The sequence below is a fragment of the Brachyhypopomus gauderio genome, chromosome 7 (assembly GCF_052324685.1).
Source record: "Brachyhypopomus gauderio isolate BG-103 chromosome 7, BGAUD_0.2, whole genome shotgun sequence".
NCBI classification, from domain to species: domain Eukaryota; kingdom Metazoa; phylum Chordata; class Actinopteri; order Gymnotiformes; family Hypopomidae; genus Brachyhypopomus; species Brachyhypopomus gauderio.
Window position 1 is genome coordinate 23,713,875 of NC_135217.1, and position 17,367 is coordinate 23,731,241.

Consider the following 17,367-nt stretch of genomic DNA (forward strand, 5'->3'; position numbering starts at 1 on the left):
GTTCGCAAGGTCGTGCACCTCTCGAATTTTGTAACTTCGCGCGTGCCGCGCTTCAGCGCAATGAACAAAGTCATGTTTGTAGGGTTCATACACCTTTATAAGGTGGAATTAAAGCACGTGTACGTCACTTTAAAGGTCCATTTCAATATTTTCCAGCACGTTAAACTTCATTAAGTTAAATATTTATACATATACTCGAAATGATTCGAAATAATTCGCTTTTTATCACATTATTTAATGGTTGTTTATTTTCAAAACGCCCAATCTTAACGTCTTCACGAGAACTGTTCAGTCAGACAGCTATTTGTTGTGAAACGAAGTAGTTACAATTTCAAGCATTTTCAAGTACTTTACCCTAAATTCCAGCACTTTTCAAACCTGGAACACAATGCAACTTTAAAATTCGTCAGGTAAATGTTTTTCCTTTCTTTTCTGCGCTCCAGATTTCTGTATTTACTTTAACTATCCACCACTGTATTTCCCGCTGTCGGTGCTGGATCAAACCATTTTCCAGTGGGAGGCGGGGGTGTATGCACTTAATGGAAAATATGCAGATAGGTAAAAAACATATATATTTGAGCCATTGAGCTTATTATGAGTACATAATTTTATATTAATGAAAGATTTCAAGATTATTTAAAAATTATAGACTTTAAATAAAAAATAAATTGCTGGGCTCTTTGATGGGCCCCCCTGGCCCTAGGGCCCGGGACAACAGACCCGGTTGTCCCCCCCTGTCGACGGGCCTGCTGCCGGTAACACACTTTTCCCGGAAGTGGCCATCCTCTGTGGGCGAGTCCACCAAGAAACAGCTCAGAACACCCTACCTGGGAAAAGTCGCTAGACAGCACTGGGACGGTTACAAAAACACACACATTATAATTATATAATCATTCTCATAGTGAGAGCAATTTCAGGCATAGACTTAGAGGCAATGCTGCCTCAATATTCCTGTAACGGTGGTGAACCCGAGGGTAGAGATGGATCCATAAGCAGGTGTATAATACTTTGATTTTAATATAGAGAAACAATGAGCAGTGATCAGCCCCGTCGACAGGGGGGGACAACCGGGTCTGTTGTCCCGGGCCCCAGGGCCAGGGGGGCCCATCAAAGAGCCCAGCAATTTATTTTTTAAAGTCTATAATTTTTAAATAATCTTGAAATCTTTCATTAATATAAAATAATGTACTCAAAATAAGCTCAATGGCTAAAATATATGTTTTTTACCTATCTGCATATTTTCCATTAAGTGCATACACTTAAGTGCATACCCCCGCCTCCCACTGAAAAATGGATTGATCCAGCGACCGTAACCGGCTGGTACCCGCCCAACAGCGGGAAATACAGTGGTGGATAGTTAAAGTAAATACAGAAATCTGGAGCGCAGAAAAGAAAGGAAAAACATTTACCTGACGAATTTTAAAGTTGCATTGTGTTCCAGGTTTGAAAAGTTCTGGAATTTAGGCTAAAGTACTTGAAAATACTTGAAATTGTAACTACTTCGTTTCACAACAAATATCTGTTTGTTGTGAAATAAACCACCATTAAATAATGTGATAAAAAAGCGAATTATTTCGAGTATATGTTTAAATATTTAACTTAATTAAGTTTAACGTGCTGGAAAATATTGAAATGGACCTTTAAAGTGACGTACAAGTGTTTTAATTCCACCTTGTAAAGGTATATGCACCCTGCAAACATGACGAAGTTACAAAATTCGAGAGGTGCACGACCTCGCGAATCGACAGTGCGTGAGGCCCTCGCGCACGGGCGAAGCCACTGCGATTACCTCATTTTCGCCTCGCGAATCCTCGCGCCGCTCGCGACGCGTCAAATATAAACCAGTCAGCTGTCAGAAACAGCTTTGATGTGTGGCTATATTATATACTATATGACCTAACACAAGGATTGTCTGCTACAGAGAAAATTCAAATGACGTGGGGGGGGGGGGCACATGAAACTTTCTTGTCCCGGGCCCCAGCAAGACTGTCAACGGGCCTGGCAGTGATCCCAAAAGGGGCAACCCCGTAGGGAAGGCAGGCAGCAGCACAAAAGGGCGAGGCAAAAAGGGAGAGTCAAAAACCAGGCAGCGATAGTCAAAAACCAAAAAAGACTTTAGAAGGGCAGGCAGAGGTACAAAAGGGCTAGGCGAAACAGGAGGATATCAAAGGCCAGAGCAGGGATCAAAAACCAGAATCACAGTCAGATAGCAATACAAGAATAAGGCTTGGTAGAGACACTCAGAGAGGCAATACTTCACACTGGTGGCTTGTGAACAAAGTCCTTAAGTAGGGTGTGGTGAGTTGCAAATTAGAGACAGGTGTGCTGGTCAATATTCCGGCGATGGCGCCTTCTGGGGGTCACGGGTGTGATTGACATTCCTAACAATTCCCTCATGCTCCCCACAAATGTCCACACAATGTCACAACATTCATTAAGCTTACATTTCAGTCCATTGGCTATTTAAAATCCTCATAATGGATAATCCACCAAAAGGGTAGGATCCAGCATTACAACACTGGAACGGCAAGAATACTTAATTAATGATATTACTGGGCCTTTTTAAGTTTTATTAGTCTACTATCCTGTTTTTCCTTCCTGCTTCCTCTTTTAAACATTTTCAAACTTTGGTTTGGTCACTGGTGTTGAAGAGGGGAAAGGTCTACAACCAGTTCCATTTCAACATAGATGGTTCACAGATCCCAACAATCTCTCAGAAGCTGGTGAATAGCTCGGGGAAGGTGTTCGACAGGAGCCTTAAAGACACTTTATCGGTTTAGACAATGTGCCAGGAGTTAGTTAGCTGGATAAGATCACTTGACCGTTCGGGAATTCCAGGCAATTTTAAAGCATGAATATACCAGCACCGCTATCGCTATGGTATATCGAGCTGATAGAACGGCAACAGTAACTCAATTAATCAGTCGTTACAACTGAAGAATGCAGAAGAGCATCTCTGAACACACAATACATCAAACCTTGAGGCAGATGGGCTACAGCAGCAGAAGACCACACCGGGTGCCACTCTTGAATGAATGAATGAATGTTGGATTTATATAGCGCCTTTCCAAATTCCCAAGGCGCTTTACAGTTTAACACAGGTACAAGTCACAGACAACCAATCATACACACAGGCGAGAAGTGGCAGCCAATTGCGCACAGCGTACTCTCTACCGGAAGCCACAGCCCCCTGGGGGACTGAATGGGGTGCAGGAAGGGGAGAGAGGACAGACCCTAGTGGCAGAGCACCATCCACCACTGGGCATACAAGCAATCATACACACACTCGGACACTACTTTTTATTGAACATAGAGACACAGACACACACTCAGGGAGAATTTGTCAGGGACTGCCAATTTACCTAACCTCCATGTTTTTGGACTGTGGGAGGAAACCGGAGATCCCGGAGGAAACCCACGCAAACACAGGGAGAACATGGAAACTCCACTCAGATAGGGACTTGAACCCAAGACCCCAGTGCTGAGAGGCAAACGTGCTAACCACGAAGCCACAGTGTTGCCCAGCTAATGTTGCCCAGCTGTTGCCCAGCTCTTGTCAGCTAAGAACAGGAAACTGAGGTTACAAGTCACAAATTCACAAAATTGGACAATAGAAGATTGGAAAAACATTGCCTGGTCTGATGAGTCTTGATTTCTGCTGCATATTCTGATGGTAGGGTCAGAATTTGGCGTCAACAACATAAAAGGATCCATCCTGCCTTGTATCAACGATTCAGGTTGGTGGTGGTGGTGCAATAGTGTGGGGGATATTTTCCTGACACACTTTGGGCATATTAGTACCAAGTGAGCATCGTGTCAATGCCACAGCCTACTTGAGTATTATTGCTGACCATGTCCATCTGTAACAGAGCTCTCGTCCGTTCCATGCTGTGAGCTATTGTAATGGACAGAAACACAAGACAAACTCAAAGTTTTAAAAACTCTTATTGGTACCCACAGGGCTGCAGTGGAAAACACCAGTTGGACCTTGTCAGGACTCTGAAAAACAAATAAACAACTGTGATTATCTTGCACTATTCAGGGTGGCCAATTGATAGTGTAGAGCAGGAGTGGCCAACCTGCGGCTCGTTAGCCACATGCGGCTCTTTGCCTCATTTCATGCAGCTCCCCAGCTGGCTTGCACTCTCACCTGCACGCAGGTCAGTGGCGTTGTAACAAGTGTTATCCACTTTTTACCTAGAAAACAACAGTTGTGTACATAACAGAGCTCGTAGTGTGCGTGCGCATGCATGAGCAACCTCGCCGAGCCTTGGCCCACCTCCTCCAACCGTGTCCTGAAGCATATCACCTTATGTTTATATCAAAGTTTGTGTTTATGTTTTTTTATGTGCTGCTCGCTTAGCTCAGTGGTTCTCAGTGGGGGGGGGGGGATGCACAGCAAAAATATGAAGATGAACAGTTGGCAGGGTAGGCAGCGCTAGCCTGACACCCAGGGACCTTGCTCAAGAGTACCTCGGTCATGGCCTCAGGCCTGGGAATCGAACTCACCCTCTGGTCACAAGACCGGTTCCCTAACCACCAAACCATGACTGCCCCCCCCCCCCCCCCCCCCCCCCCCCCCCACTGTTTATGTGTGACATTTACAATAAATCTGAGCAGAGGTCTCTCTGTGTGCATGTGTGTGTGTGTGTGAGAGAGAGAGAGAGAGAGAGAGAGAGAGAGAGAGAGGAAGGGATGGGTGATGTTCAAGCATGCCCATGTGGCTCTTTGCTGTAACACAGTAAAAAAGAGAGGCTCTTGGTAGTGATGTAACATTTGACGCAATGCCTCTGAGCCTGTATTGAGCAAAAAGGTGCATGCCAGATGAAGCCCCGGTTTGAGGCGTGTGTCATTACCTTAAAAATCACGTGACTGATGACAAACGAGGCCTCGGATTCAGTGGGCTACGTCATCATTTCATTTTGAGTGTCACAACCACATAAAGGGAGTTTGAGCCTTGCTGCCCTTTGTGGGTTTTGAGTTGACATTTGGTGTTGTGAGAGATGTACATTGGTTAACTAGCTAGAGTTAGTGGTTAAAGTTCTGTTATAAAATAGATTAGATCAGCTATTTTTATTATTCTTATTATTATAGACTGTAAGCTAGTTGTAAGCTAGGTAGGAAAAGGAATCGACTCAACCTCAACACTGTTAAAAAGCTTCTTAAAAAAATAATAAAAATCAGTAATTTATATTTGTACCATCTGTTGCAGTTTCCTGTCTTTCAGTTCCACAAGCACTCTTGTGCTCCCAGCATGGGTGTGGTAGTGGGGGGAAAAGTGGACCTGACTACCCAGGGCCCGAGTAGGGAAAAAAGCACACTTTTATATTCATTGGGACGTGGCAAAAATATTTTATTTTATACACAGACATTCCAGTTTTCTCTGACTCAGAATTAATTGAGTGTCATATATCCTTTTGCACAGCAGGTGTCACTAGTGAGAACGAGTCAACGAGACTTCGGGTAATTAACCTTTTGGTGAACCTTTGAACTGGAAAGCCCCATTGGTTGGTCTCTGATGGGTTGGCCACCCCTGGTGTAGAGGTTTACTATATTCCATGCATATTTAACTATTTATTGTGGGTTTTGAAGTTAATTCATCTTACCTGTTTGTTCCAGCATGCTGGCAGCCTCTTACAAGTCAAAGGGCCTGAGCCCAGGGGCATGGACGTATTTTTGATTTCATAGGTGGGGGACACACAAATGGCTTGAGAACTGGGGTGTGGGGTGTGTGTGTGTGTGTCAATCGTTGACGGGGGGCGTTGCGGGGGTGTGTATCAATCGATGTTGGGGGGGATGCTGATGTGTGTCAATCGTTGAGGGGGGTGGGGGGGGGGGGGGGGGTTGTGGCGCCAGAGCAAACTACTATTCTTTTTCCAGCGTGAGAACTCGCGGTCATTTTCTGCGTGGTCCTAGCGCTTGATTCATCGCTATTTAAATATTTGTTTTTTGAACCGTGAAAACTGCAGGAGACCAAAACCGGCTTTTGAAAAAGTGGGGGGACATGGATTCGTCGCTATTTAAACATTTGTTTTTAACTGTAAAAACTGCAGGGGACCAAAGCCGGCTTTTGACATGTGTCCCCCCCAAATTACGTCCGTGCCCAGGGGGTTGATGGTTTATGTAGTCTTGATATTGTGCTACAAGTGCAATGTTCCATTTCCCATGTTTGACCTCAGGGGGACTCCCTGCTTTCAGGGTTCTGAAAAGGGGTTAAGGTTTTAATATTAAATGTTTTATATTCATACTAAAATATTGACTAAATAATAAAATATTTGGGTTAAGTTTAAATAGATAAATTTAATTAGAAAATTTACCTGCAAATGTACCTGCAAAAAAGTTGAATCCAATAGGCTAATGGGTTTGTAAAAGGCAGAATTCGGTGATTAGGGGGAGAGCTGGCTTGGGGTACAGCTTTAAAATGCAATAAACAATATCTGTACTAGATAACTTCTTAAGCAAACTAAGGTTCCAACAAAATAAGGTTCACAGCTCCATATTCCTCGGGAGCGGAATATGTAAACAACGCGCACGAGGGCATCAAAGGAATGAATCGAAACTAGCTAGCGGTGGTACGCTAACGACAGCTAGTCACCACAGTGGGTGGAAATTATCATACAGTTAAATTTTCAATCTATCAGGATCTGTGGGATCATGTAGACATTTTATTGTGAAAAGTGGAATCCTGTGGACACTGTATTTTGAATAGTTGTATCCTGTGAGCACTTACTTTTAAATTGTGGAATCCTGTTGCATTTTAGTTTGATTTGTGGTATCTTATGGGCATTTAGTTTTGTGTGCATTTTGTTTTTTTAATAATTTGTAATTTAAATTTCTTTATTCTTATCATAATGTTGTCCACTGGGCAATAGGACTGAAAATTGTTTGCACTTTATGGTACAGGTTGTGATTGTCCTTGTGCCGTGAGGAAGTATGTTCCTGAGCCCAGCTGATTTTTGCAAGTGTGGATGTGCACTTAAATACGCTTTGAAATCGATTAAAACTACTTTAAAACAAATTAGATTTTGCATTAAATAACTGAAAGTAACTAAGTAACTTTTACTCAAATTACATTTTAAATGATGTAATTTTGTACTTTTACTGAAGTAAATTTTGAGATGGGTAATTTTACTTTTACTCTGAGTAGAATTTAGGCAAAGTAATGATACTTTTATTCAATTACAATTTTTCAGTACTTTTTCCACCTCTGATAGTGACACACAAACCTACAAATCACACATAGGTTAACCTAATTTTATTGGTTGTTAAGTTGTTAATAAAATCATTGAGAAACATCAAGACTGCTGCACAACCAGTGGCAACTCATCAGTAAGGTGCAGTGGGGCGCTGCCCCCATCAAATTATCCAGAGAATAAATGCTACTTAGACATAAACACTCATGTAAATTACATTTTATTTTTTAAGATATGTAAGAATATATAAGAATTAAATCCACTGAATTTCTGTGACATTACATGTGTACCGTATACCGTATGGAATCACCAGTGATGAGCACTCATTCAGACATTTTATTCTGTAGAACAAACATAATGCAATAATAAGGTCATTCCAAAGTTCAACTTGTTGGCTTTCAGAAACACTAAAAGAAATAATAAAAAAACATTGTGGAAACAAAGTAAATGTTACTTTTATTGAGCAAGCACATGGAAGAAAAATATGGAATTCTGACAGCGTGTTAGCTGACCAAGAGGACGGGGACGATTTAACTCGTTATTGTACAGTTTACATTTTTAAGATGACACATAATTTCGTCCAAATGAAGGAAAATTCAGTTTTATCCTTACAAACAAGACCCTTAACCAGGCATTCCACTGAAAAAAAAATGGGTAAAAGAGCTTGGAACGGACAGACCCAATTTTACGGTTCATACAGGTGCTCAAAATTCTTGAAAATGCTTGAATTTTAATGTTGCATTTTACAGATTTTAAAAAGTGCTGTAATTTTGGCTAAAGTTCTTGAAACTTCTTGAATTTAACTGTATTTCATTTCACAACAAATTTATATCTGACTGAAATCTTGCATTATGTTACAAACAGTGTTGCGAATAACGCCGTTATAGGTAACGTCGTCATTTTGTCAGTAACGGGATAATATAATTAGTTACTTTTCCTGTCGTTACAACGCCGTTTACGTTACTGGTCATTAAAAGCGGTGCGTTACTATATATTGATATACTAATGCGAGCGGACCGCTGCTCAGGCTAGTGAGGAGTAACAGATCTCGATAGGTCACAGTTCTCGGTGTAACACCTGTTTAACTTAACAAGTCAGTAAGCGATTGGCTAAGGCAGCGTTATGATAGCCAATCAGAGCCAGTGTTTTTACACGCGCGCCGAAGCACGCCAGTGACACGACACAAACGGAGCAAGTCAGGAGCAAGTCGAAGAAAAAATAGCATTTTCAAGGTGGCGATATAAAGATTATTTAAGAAAATACTTGAAGTTCCTGAATGTCTACCAGACTGGGTATTTGATTTATTTAATTAAGAATAGAGGTTTTATTGTTAAGTTTACTTCTGTTGTAAACGATCCAGTTGTCTCAGGTTGAGAGAATTTAATTTAATTTCATAGATGTAAATGCACTTTATATAGTGTAACTGTTTACTTTTGCTTTTTTCCCCAAAGATTTGGGATTTTAAAGGATTTTATCCTGCACTGGTCTGTGGATGTGCAATAAATATCAAAAGTTAAACAATTTTCTGATCTACTCATTTCAACTGACTGTGAAAACTGCTTTAAAAAAAACTTAATTAATTGGCATATAACCAATAAAATATTATTAAATAAAATATATACTAACTTGGTAGCTAAGGTAGCTACTGAATCAAATCCTAACCAAACTACCATATATTTTAAACTTTAATTTTGTATATATTAATTATGTAACACACTTATTCTTCCGCTATTACCAAGCATGGTACAATCTCGCTGGGATATGTGTGTTACCTTTTTTTGTGTACTTTTGTATGGGTTTTGATTTTTCAGTTTCTTTGTGCCCCCCTCAAAACTTTTAGCACCAGCAGCCACTGGTATTCTCTTTCCACATTCTGTCTATTTCTCCTTTAGTCTTTGGTATTGTTTTAAGATTTCATGGTTTCAATTCAAATTCCACTGGATCTCTCATATCTTTACTGCCACATCTACATTTCCAAAGTACTTGTTTGTACAGCTCATGAAGGACCTCTGTTCAAAACGTCATGTTTCTAGAAACAGAGGTACAGGGTGAGACTCACACAGCTGTTGAGCAACTGAAAGGCTTGTAAAAAGTTTAAACAAGGTCATAACCGTGGACATCACAGGTCAATGCAGACATTCCCTTTTAATTTCTGCCTGAAAACATATTTTTAGTATATGAAATTAGTATGATTATATATTGACCATTTAGTTAAGAAATATAAATTTTCCCACTAAAAAAAATCCCAGTATTTTCCTCTGTATCTCACCATGATAAATCATGGAAAATTTTGCTGAATTCATGAACATGTAAGTAGTAGGTTCACATAATTCACCCAAAGTGAGTTATTTCCATACACTAAGTTTTGAAATTTAAACAGTGGGATCGATCAACTCAGAAAATCTGGTGTATAGACATTTGAAAATAAAGACATGAAATAATAAAAAAAAACTAAAATCTAAGAATTGCAGTATTATTACTACAGCAAAGAGCATTCATCTCCCTATCCTTGAGAGGAGATTGGCTTTCTAAATCATTAAGATTTGGAAATGGAGCCACGATATTGTAAAACTGCTTTGTGACAACATGTATTGTGAAAAGTGCTACAGTATATAACTTATTTGGACTAGTTGGAATTTTTATTAACTATTAGTTATGTTAAAATAATTGTATATTAATTTTTAATAAATAAATTATTTTTTAAATACCTAAAATATTAATTTTAAATATTACCAACACATGCTAACACAATTATGAAACTGGATGTTTGATGTTTTAATGTCAGTATACTGACATTAAAACATCAAACATCCAGTTTCATAATTGTGTTAGTTTTACTTAGACATTTATTTGCAATATCTGCATTATTACACTCTACATTGAGTTTTATAAAAAAATGGTGCATTATTCATTTACAGTGCAGCTTATCAGAGTTCATTTCATTTTTAGGTGCTGACTGTTGATTGGTGAATATGGGACTCATGGTCTGCATAAATATGGGTGAGAACTTGGATTCTTATCCACAGTGATCACACAGGAATCATGAGGTCTCTGGTTTTGCTTTTGCTTGTAGGAGCCGCTTGTAAGTATGAACTTCACAAACTGCAGTCAAATATACTGAACTTCTCCAATATACAACTGTATTATAAGTGCTCTAATAGACAACTGTATTGAATCTGCATTCATATAGAGACTGAATAGATACTGAATATACTCTGCTATACAAATGTACTGAATCTTCTCTGGCATACACAAATTGTGACTGTGTGCAGTTGCTCTGGATGATGACAAGATTGTTGGTGGCTATGAGTGCACCCGCAACTCCCAGCCCTGGCAAGTCTCTCTGAACGTGGGCTATCACTTCTGTGGTGGCTCTCTGATCAACGAACATTGGGTTGTGTCTGCTGCCCACTGCTTCCAATCGTAAGTCATGGCACATAATGCAGTTGACATGGAACAGTATAAAGGTAGGAATCGAATACTATTCTTGTAACCTTCTAGTCACATTGAGGTGCGTCTGGGTGAGCACAACATCAAGACGCCTGAAGGCACAGAGCAGTTCATCTCCTCTTCCTTGGTCATTAAAAACCCCAAGTATGACTCCTGGGACACTGACAATGACATCATGCTGATCAAGCTGAGCAAGCCTGCCTCCCTGAATGAGTATGTGAAACCAGTTGCTTTGCCCACATCCTGTCCCCCTGCTGGCACCAAGTGCATCGTCTCCGGCTGGGGGAACACCATGAGCTCCAGTAAGTTAAGGCTTCAAACTGGAACATTTACTGTTAGAACAAAAGATGCATTTGTCACGCCCAGCTTCACCCCCTCCTGTCAATCTTGCTGTTGGTCTCTCTAAGCTCTGCCTACCCTTTCCCCAAACACTTCCTTGTTTGTTTCCCCATGTGCTAGTGTTTTTCCATGCCTGTCTGTCCCACCTTCCAATATGTGTCTCTGCCCTCTGATTATCTGTTCCACCTGTATCTAGTCTATTTCCCTAGTTTGTGTATTTAAATCCTGTCCTTTGTCTTGTTTGGATCTGGTTATTGTGATGGTCTTTTTGTGAATGTGGACTCTGTGGATCCTTGTCTTTATATTGATTCTATTTATTTCCCTGAAATTTATTTTCTAGTCTGACTTAATTCAGTTCATCAGTTTTTTTTGTTTGTTTTGTTTTACTATAAAGATCCATGTTGACTATATGACCCTGGACCATGAACCTGACTTTGATTTTGGATTTGTCCTTAAAAATCCTCATTCTTCTCAGCATTTGCATCCACCCCATTGCTCCATGACAGTACTTGTAGTCAATCAAAATAAAGCAGTTATGCAATAGCCAACGTAATCTATTATACTATGACTGTGAATAAAATCTGATTGTCTTTTTTTCTGATGTTTATCTGCTTTTGTCTGATTACAGCTGCAGACAGAAACAAACTGCAGTGTGTGCAGGTCCCCATTCTCTCTGAAGAGGACTGTGAAAACGCCTACCCAGGCATGATCACTAACTCCATGTTCTGTGCTGGCTACTTGGAGGGAGGAAAGGACTCCTGTCAGGTATCCTGGGACCCTGCAGCAGCACAGTGGCCTCTCTATTGACAACCAACCAGAACCTGCCTTGGTTTATAGGGCTTTCTACACTGTATAACAGTGTCTCTCTCTCTCTCTCTCTCTCTCTCTCTCTCTCTCTCTCTCTCTCTCTAATATCGTCCCTCTTTCAGGGTGACTCTGGTGGTCCTGTGGTGTGTAACAATATGTTGCAGGGTATTGTCTCCTGGGGCTATGGCTGTGCTGAGAAGGACTACCCTGGTGTCTATACCAAGGTAAAATTGAATACTGTGTGATCACAGTATGATCAAACATGATGCACATATTGTAAATGTTTGTCCTCATTAATATATAGTCTGAGATGACTTTGAGACTTAACAGTTTTATATCAAAATTCAGGTGTTATGTACTTAATAGTCTTTCATATTTACACAAAAGGTTACTGATACTTGTGAACATGTTGCATGTAATATTTTTCATTTTTGTGTTCATACAGATTTAATACTAACTTACTCTAAAATGTTTCTCCTCATTGCAATAAAATACAGGAAGTTACTGTCCAACAATAAACTTGCGTTTAGCTGATACAGTCTTTCCTAATTATACAAAAGATAGTGTTACTTATGAATATGTTGGATATAATTTTTAATTATATGTAAAAACGCTCTTGAAAATAACACATTCTAATGCACTACTCAAAGACTGAAAGCATTTTCATCCTTAATATTAACTTTTAAACTCTTCATTTTTCAACAGGTCTGTATTTTCACCAAGTGGATTGAGGAAACAATGAAAAATAATTAAATCCATCCCAGAATATCACACAGAACAACACCATGTGTAATCATGTACAACAGTGGAAATGATGAAAATGAAAATAAATGATCTTGTAATGAATAAACATCTTCTAGTTACTTCATTTAGCAAAATATTTTTTAAATAAAACTTTAGTTTAACTTTCATATAACTACTGTGACGATTGCAAAAGGCACACAATTTTTGGTGTTTTATCAGACTCTTTATTGTCATTCATCACTGGAGGCGTAGCCATAGGAGTTTCAGTTACATCCCTCTATGAAAGCGCCTATAGACATGTGGTCTACCGGACCAATCCAAATATTGGCTGTGTTCGAAATAGCCTACTACATACTGCACTCAGTATATACTGGATGCTGCATACTGGTCCTCGTAGTAGTATGCAGTACTGTTTCCAGTATGCGACAAAAGCAAAGCATACTATGGGGTCACGTGAACGTAGTGTTGCATGATGGGATGCAGTACACCACGAAGATAGCTCTATTCCAATTCCAATTTTATTTATATAGCACGTTTAAAAACAAGAGTTGACCAAAGTGCTGTCCACAATAGCAGGTAAAAGATATCCATCCATCCATCCATTATCTGAACCGCTTAATCCCGCTAGTCGGGGTCACGGGGGGGCTGGAGCCAATCCCAACATCTCCGGGCGAAGGCAGGGTACACCATGGGCAGGTCGCCAGTCCACCGCATGGCCAACACACACGCACGCACTCACACCTACGGGCAATTTAGCATGACCAATCGACCTAACACGCATGTCTTTGGACTGTGGGAGGAAACCGGAGTACCTGGAGGAAACCCACGCAGGCACAGGGAGAACATGCAAACTCCACACAGAGCAGCCCAGACCGAGAATCGAACCCAGACCGCCTTGCCGTGAGGCGACAGTGCTAACCACCACACCACCGTGCCGCCCGGTAAAAGATATCATAAAAGAAAAATACACAAAAGAATAAAAGTACAAAAGTATAGAATGGAGGAATAGATCAATAAATAAAGACAAAAGACGAGAGGAGGCTCACAAGGTATCAAATGCCAGGGTATAGAGATGGGTCTTTAAGCATGATTTAAAGGCAGGCAAGCTAGGGGAAGTTTTTATATGCAGGGGCAAGGTGTTCCATAGTTTGGGGCCTATGACAGCAAAGGCACGCTCACCCCTGTGCTTTAATTTAGCCTTAGGAATAATTAATTGTAGTTGATCATTAGATCTAAGTGATCTGGTTGGCCTATAGGGATGTAACAGCTCGGATATATAAGCAGGGGCCAGTCCCCTTAAGGCTTTAAAAACCAGGGGTGGAAAGTAACGAATTACATTTACTCACATTACTGTAACTGAGTACTTTTTATGAGTAATTTGTAATTTTCTGAGTAGTTTTTGCAATATGTAATTTTTACTTTTACTTGAGTAAATTTTGACCTAAGTAATTTTACTTCACTACATTTGAAACCCCTCACGTTACTGAGTAAAAAAAATATTAATGGTGAAAAATTAAATGCTGGCAGAAATTTAAACTTCTGAGGTCGGGAACTGAAAGTCAATTGCGTTGTCAGGGCGGGCTCGGCTGCCATTCCTCCTAACAACACTAGAGGCACCCGAGTGAGTCCTAGACTCTCCAGGCGCAATCAGCAGTGATCCGTTTTAGCCGTCTCTATGACTTCTTACGGAAGCTTGGTGAAACGGATCACTGCTGAATCGTTTTGGCTCGCCTTCACGTCCTCAGCCCCAGAGAGGGTTACAGTCTGAATAAAAGCAGTGGAGAACTGAGTAACAGTGGAAGAGTTTAAATTACGGTGGCTGTAACGCTGGGTACAAGGTTTAGGGACGCGGGGAAGGTCTACATCAAATATTACAGGGCTGTGATCAGAGAACACAGCGTCATGTATAGTTATGTTAGACACCTGCAGCCCGTAGGAGAAGACCAAGTCCAGTGTGTGCCAGTATTCGCGTACTGGAAACTTTTTTGCAGAAGTAGTACGTCATCCGGGGATGTTTCGCATACTGGAAAATTATTTTTATTTGCATACTGTATACTGGATACTGATTTGGGGCCCAAGCAGTACACCAGTAGTATGTAGTAGGCTATTTCGAACACAGACATTGAAAATAAACTGGAGGGTTTTATAAAAGAGGAAGCAGGAAGAGGAAAGAGGAGAATGGACTAATAAAAACAAAAATAGCTATAGGAATTAGTTATAGGAATAGAAATATCATTCATGGAGTATTGTTGCCAATCTCATGTGCTAATACTGGATCCAACCCTTTTGGCAGATTATCCTTATTTAGGTTTTTAAATAGCCAATGGGATGTCAGCTTAATGAATCTCCTTTCATTGTGACATTTTGTAGACATTTGTGGGGAGCATGTGGGAACATTGAGGCAACCCTTTGAAGTCTCAAGAGATAAAAAATGTAAGGCTTTATACCTATAGTACGTAGCAATATTGATTAATTATGAATAATTATAAGAGGCACCACCCTGAACTCTCGGGGAAATATGTTTTGATAACGGCAATAGGTGAATAACGCTATCAGTCTCATTACCTGGGGTTGAAGTACCATTGGCTAAAATATATTTGCCACAGTGATTGGCTTAGTGAACAAATTGATTAATGGATATCAACAATGTAACCTTATAATGCATACGATGAATAAGGTCGAAAACTTGGTTTAGGTTCAGAGATTTGTCAAGTTATTAACTGAACCAGAGGCAGGAACAAACTAACTGAAGCAGACTTCCACAGACCATTTAAACCAATGTTAACCAACCTAAAAGCTATGAAGATTAAAGCTAATTAAAATGGAGGAAAAGCCTTATAGATTAAACTATTAATTGGAATACAATGGTGTGTCCGGCATCTATGCTAAAATTGATAAAAGCTAGGTCTGAAATGCAAGGATTGGCTAAAGTGTATGTGTTACGCTACTTTGGTCGGAATGGCTAATCCTATAGTGAGGATAATAATAAAAGCAGCAAACATCAAGGCTGTCATCACAGCGGCATTATGAATGAAGGTGACCTTACTCAGGTTGAGAGCACCCTGAAACAAAACAGCAGCTAACGTTACAATCCTACCCTGATGGAGAAATTATCTGCTCTAATGGCAAGGTACTAAATTTAACATTTATTAAATTGTCGACTTGATTCATAACATTACCTTGCCAATACTTGGGAATCCTTGCTATTAGTAGTGGCTAACAGAACTGATTGACAAGGTTAGCTGCTTAGCAATGAAGAGCTTTACTAAACGTATTGAATTAGACCTATGAAAATCAATTATTTTTTTAATAATAGGTTACAGTGCATTTCAGGTTCATCCTGAAATTTCACCTGAAAGCCAAAAATCCCTAACTTTTTGTTAGTAGTGTATGTCCTGATATATGTAGAAAGCAGTGGCGTGCACAGACATTTTTGGGAGTGCTCGGCGGGTGGGGAGTTTGGAGGGCACTTTGTAGCAGATGTGGAACACTTCATTCAAAAAAAAATTACACGCACATGTTAAATGAAATTTGACTTTTAATTGTAACATTCTCTAAATGTGAGTTTTTAATGGACAAAAGTCACACCACCAACTGATAAAATCCATTTTACTTTAACGATGTTGATGACCTCACCGTGATTTATCTCAATGTCTTTTTCAATGGCAAGCAAGAGAAGGTCAGAGAGACTTTCTTCACCACACAGGCTTCTTAGTTTACTTTTGATGATTTTCAGCTTGGAAATTGATCTTTCAACTGTCGTCACTGGTAATGTTGCATATATTTTGATCATTTTGACAAAGGCAAGAAAGTTCAGCTAGCCATTGTTTTCCCTCAGTATTGAAAATATTTCTTGTAGGTTCTTTGAAGTGAACCTGGAGTGGAGACCTTTAGTTCTGTCTCAAGCTGCTCCTCATCTTCTCCATAGAACTCACAGAGAATGTGCTCAGCTTCCATGGCTTCTGTGTTTGGTGTGCCCTGTTAGTTAAGGGCTGGAATGACTCAATGATTCTTGATGTAGGGCTTCCAGTGTTCTCCCCTTTGAAACTCCTGTTCTTCTCCTCAGTCATAATGTCCAGAAAGGTGAAATACACGCTACTCCTGAAATATGCCTCCACTGACTCAAACTGAGCACCTACTTGAGACACTGTTGGGTTGTGTTGGAAACGCACTGGCACTGTCTGTTTCCTCTCTTGACCAGGCACCACAGTAGGTACTGGAATGTTGAAACTCTGCCTTTTCTGTTGCACATCCAACTATTTCTACGTTGCAGACTTCAATAAATCGCCGCTTGATCTGCACATCATGTAAATATCGCACAACAAATGACACTTGGTCTTTGTGTGAGACATCAGAGGTTTCATCAAGGAGGATGGAAAACATTTCAGCCTCTTTTATTTTGTGGTTTATCTCCTTTCTGGTGTAAGTGGCTAGTGATGCAATGATGTCATTTTGGCATCTGTTGGAAAGCAGTGATACCTGGGGCCTAGTGTTGGTGACTTTAGCTTTAGAAACCTTTTCCATATGCATTTTCAGGACACTGTCATACAATGTGCATCTCTGTGATGGAGCATTGCTTGATTTTTTCAAGAGCAGTGCTCCACTCCACTGATGCCATCAGTTGTCCAGGCTGTTTTACTTTTGTATTTTTCCTCAGAAAGGAAAAGCTGACAGCTTAAACAATGCATGGAATTACCAGCAGGGGAGTTTTCCAGCCACACATTCCCGGAAAACCACTGCTTCTGGAATGATCTCCCCTCTGTATTTTTGGGGTATGGTATATCTGGCTGGGATGGGCCCACACTGCAGCACATCGAAATGTATTCATGACCCT

At 40.2% G+C, this 17,367-nt stretch overlaps 1 protein-coding gene across 1 annotated transcript; it reads left to right on the top strand.

Annotated features, from left to right (window-relative positions):
- Positions 1-10,214: 10,214 nt before the first annotated feature.
- Positions 10,215-12,628, top strand: LOC143519382 (trypsin-2-like). Its single transcript, XM_077012759.1, has 6 exons — positions 10,215-10,275; positions 10,466-10,616; positions 10,695-10,945; positions 11,611-11,747; positions 11,912-12,013; positions 12,495-12,628. Exons 1-6 carry the CDS (start codon positions 10,236-10,238, stop codon positions 12,540-12,542), a joined length of 729 nt encoding a protein of 242 aa, XP_076868874.1. The 5' UTR covers positions 10,215-10,235; the 3' UTR covers positions 12,543-12,628.
- Positions 12,629-17,367: the final 4,739 nt, after the last annotated feature.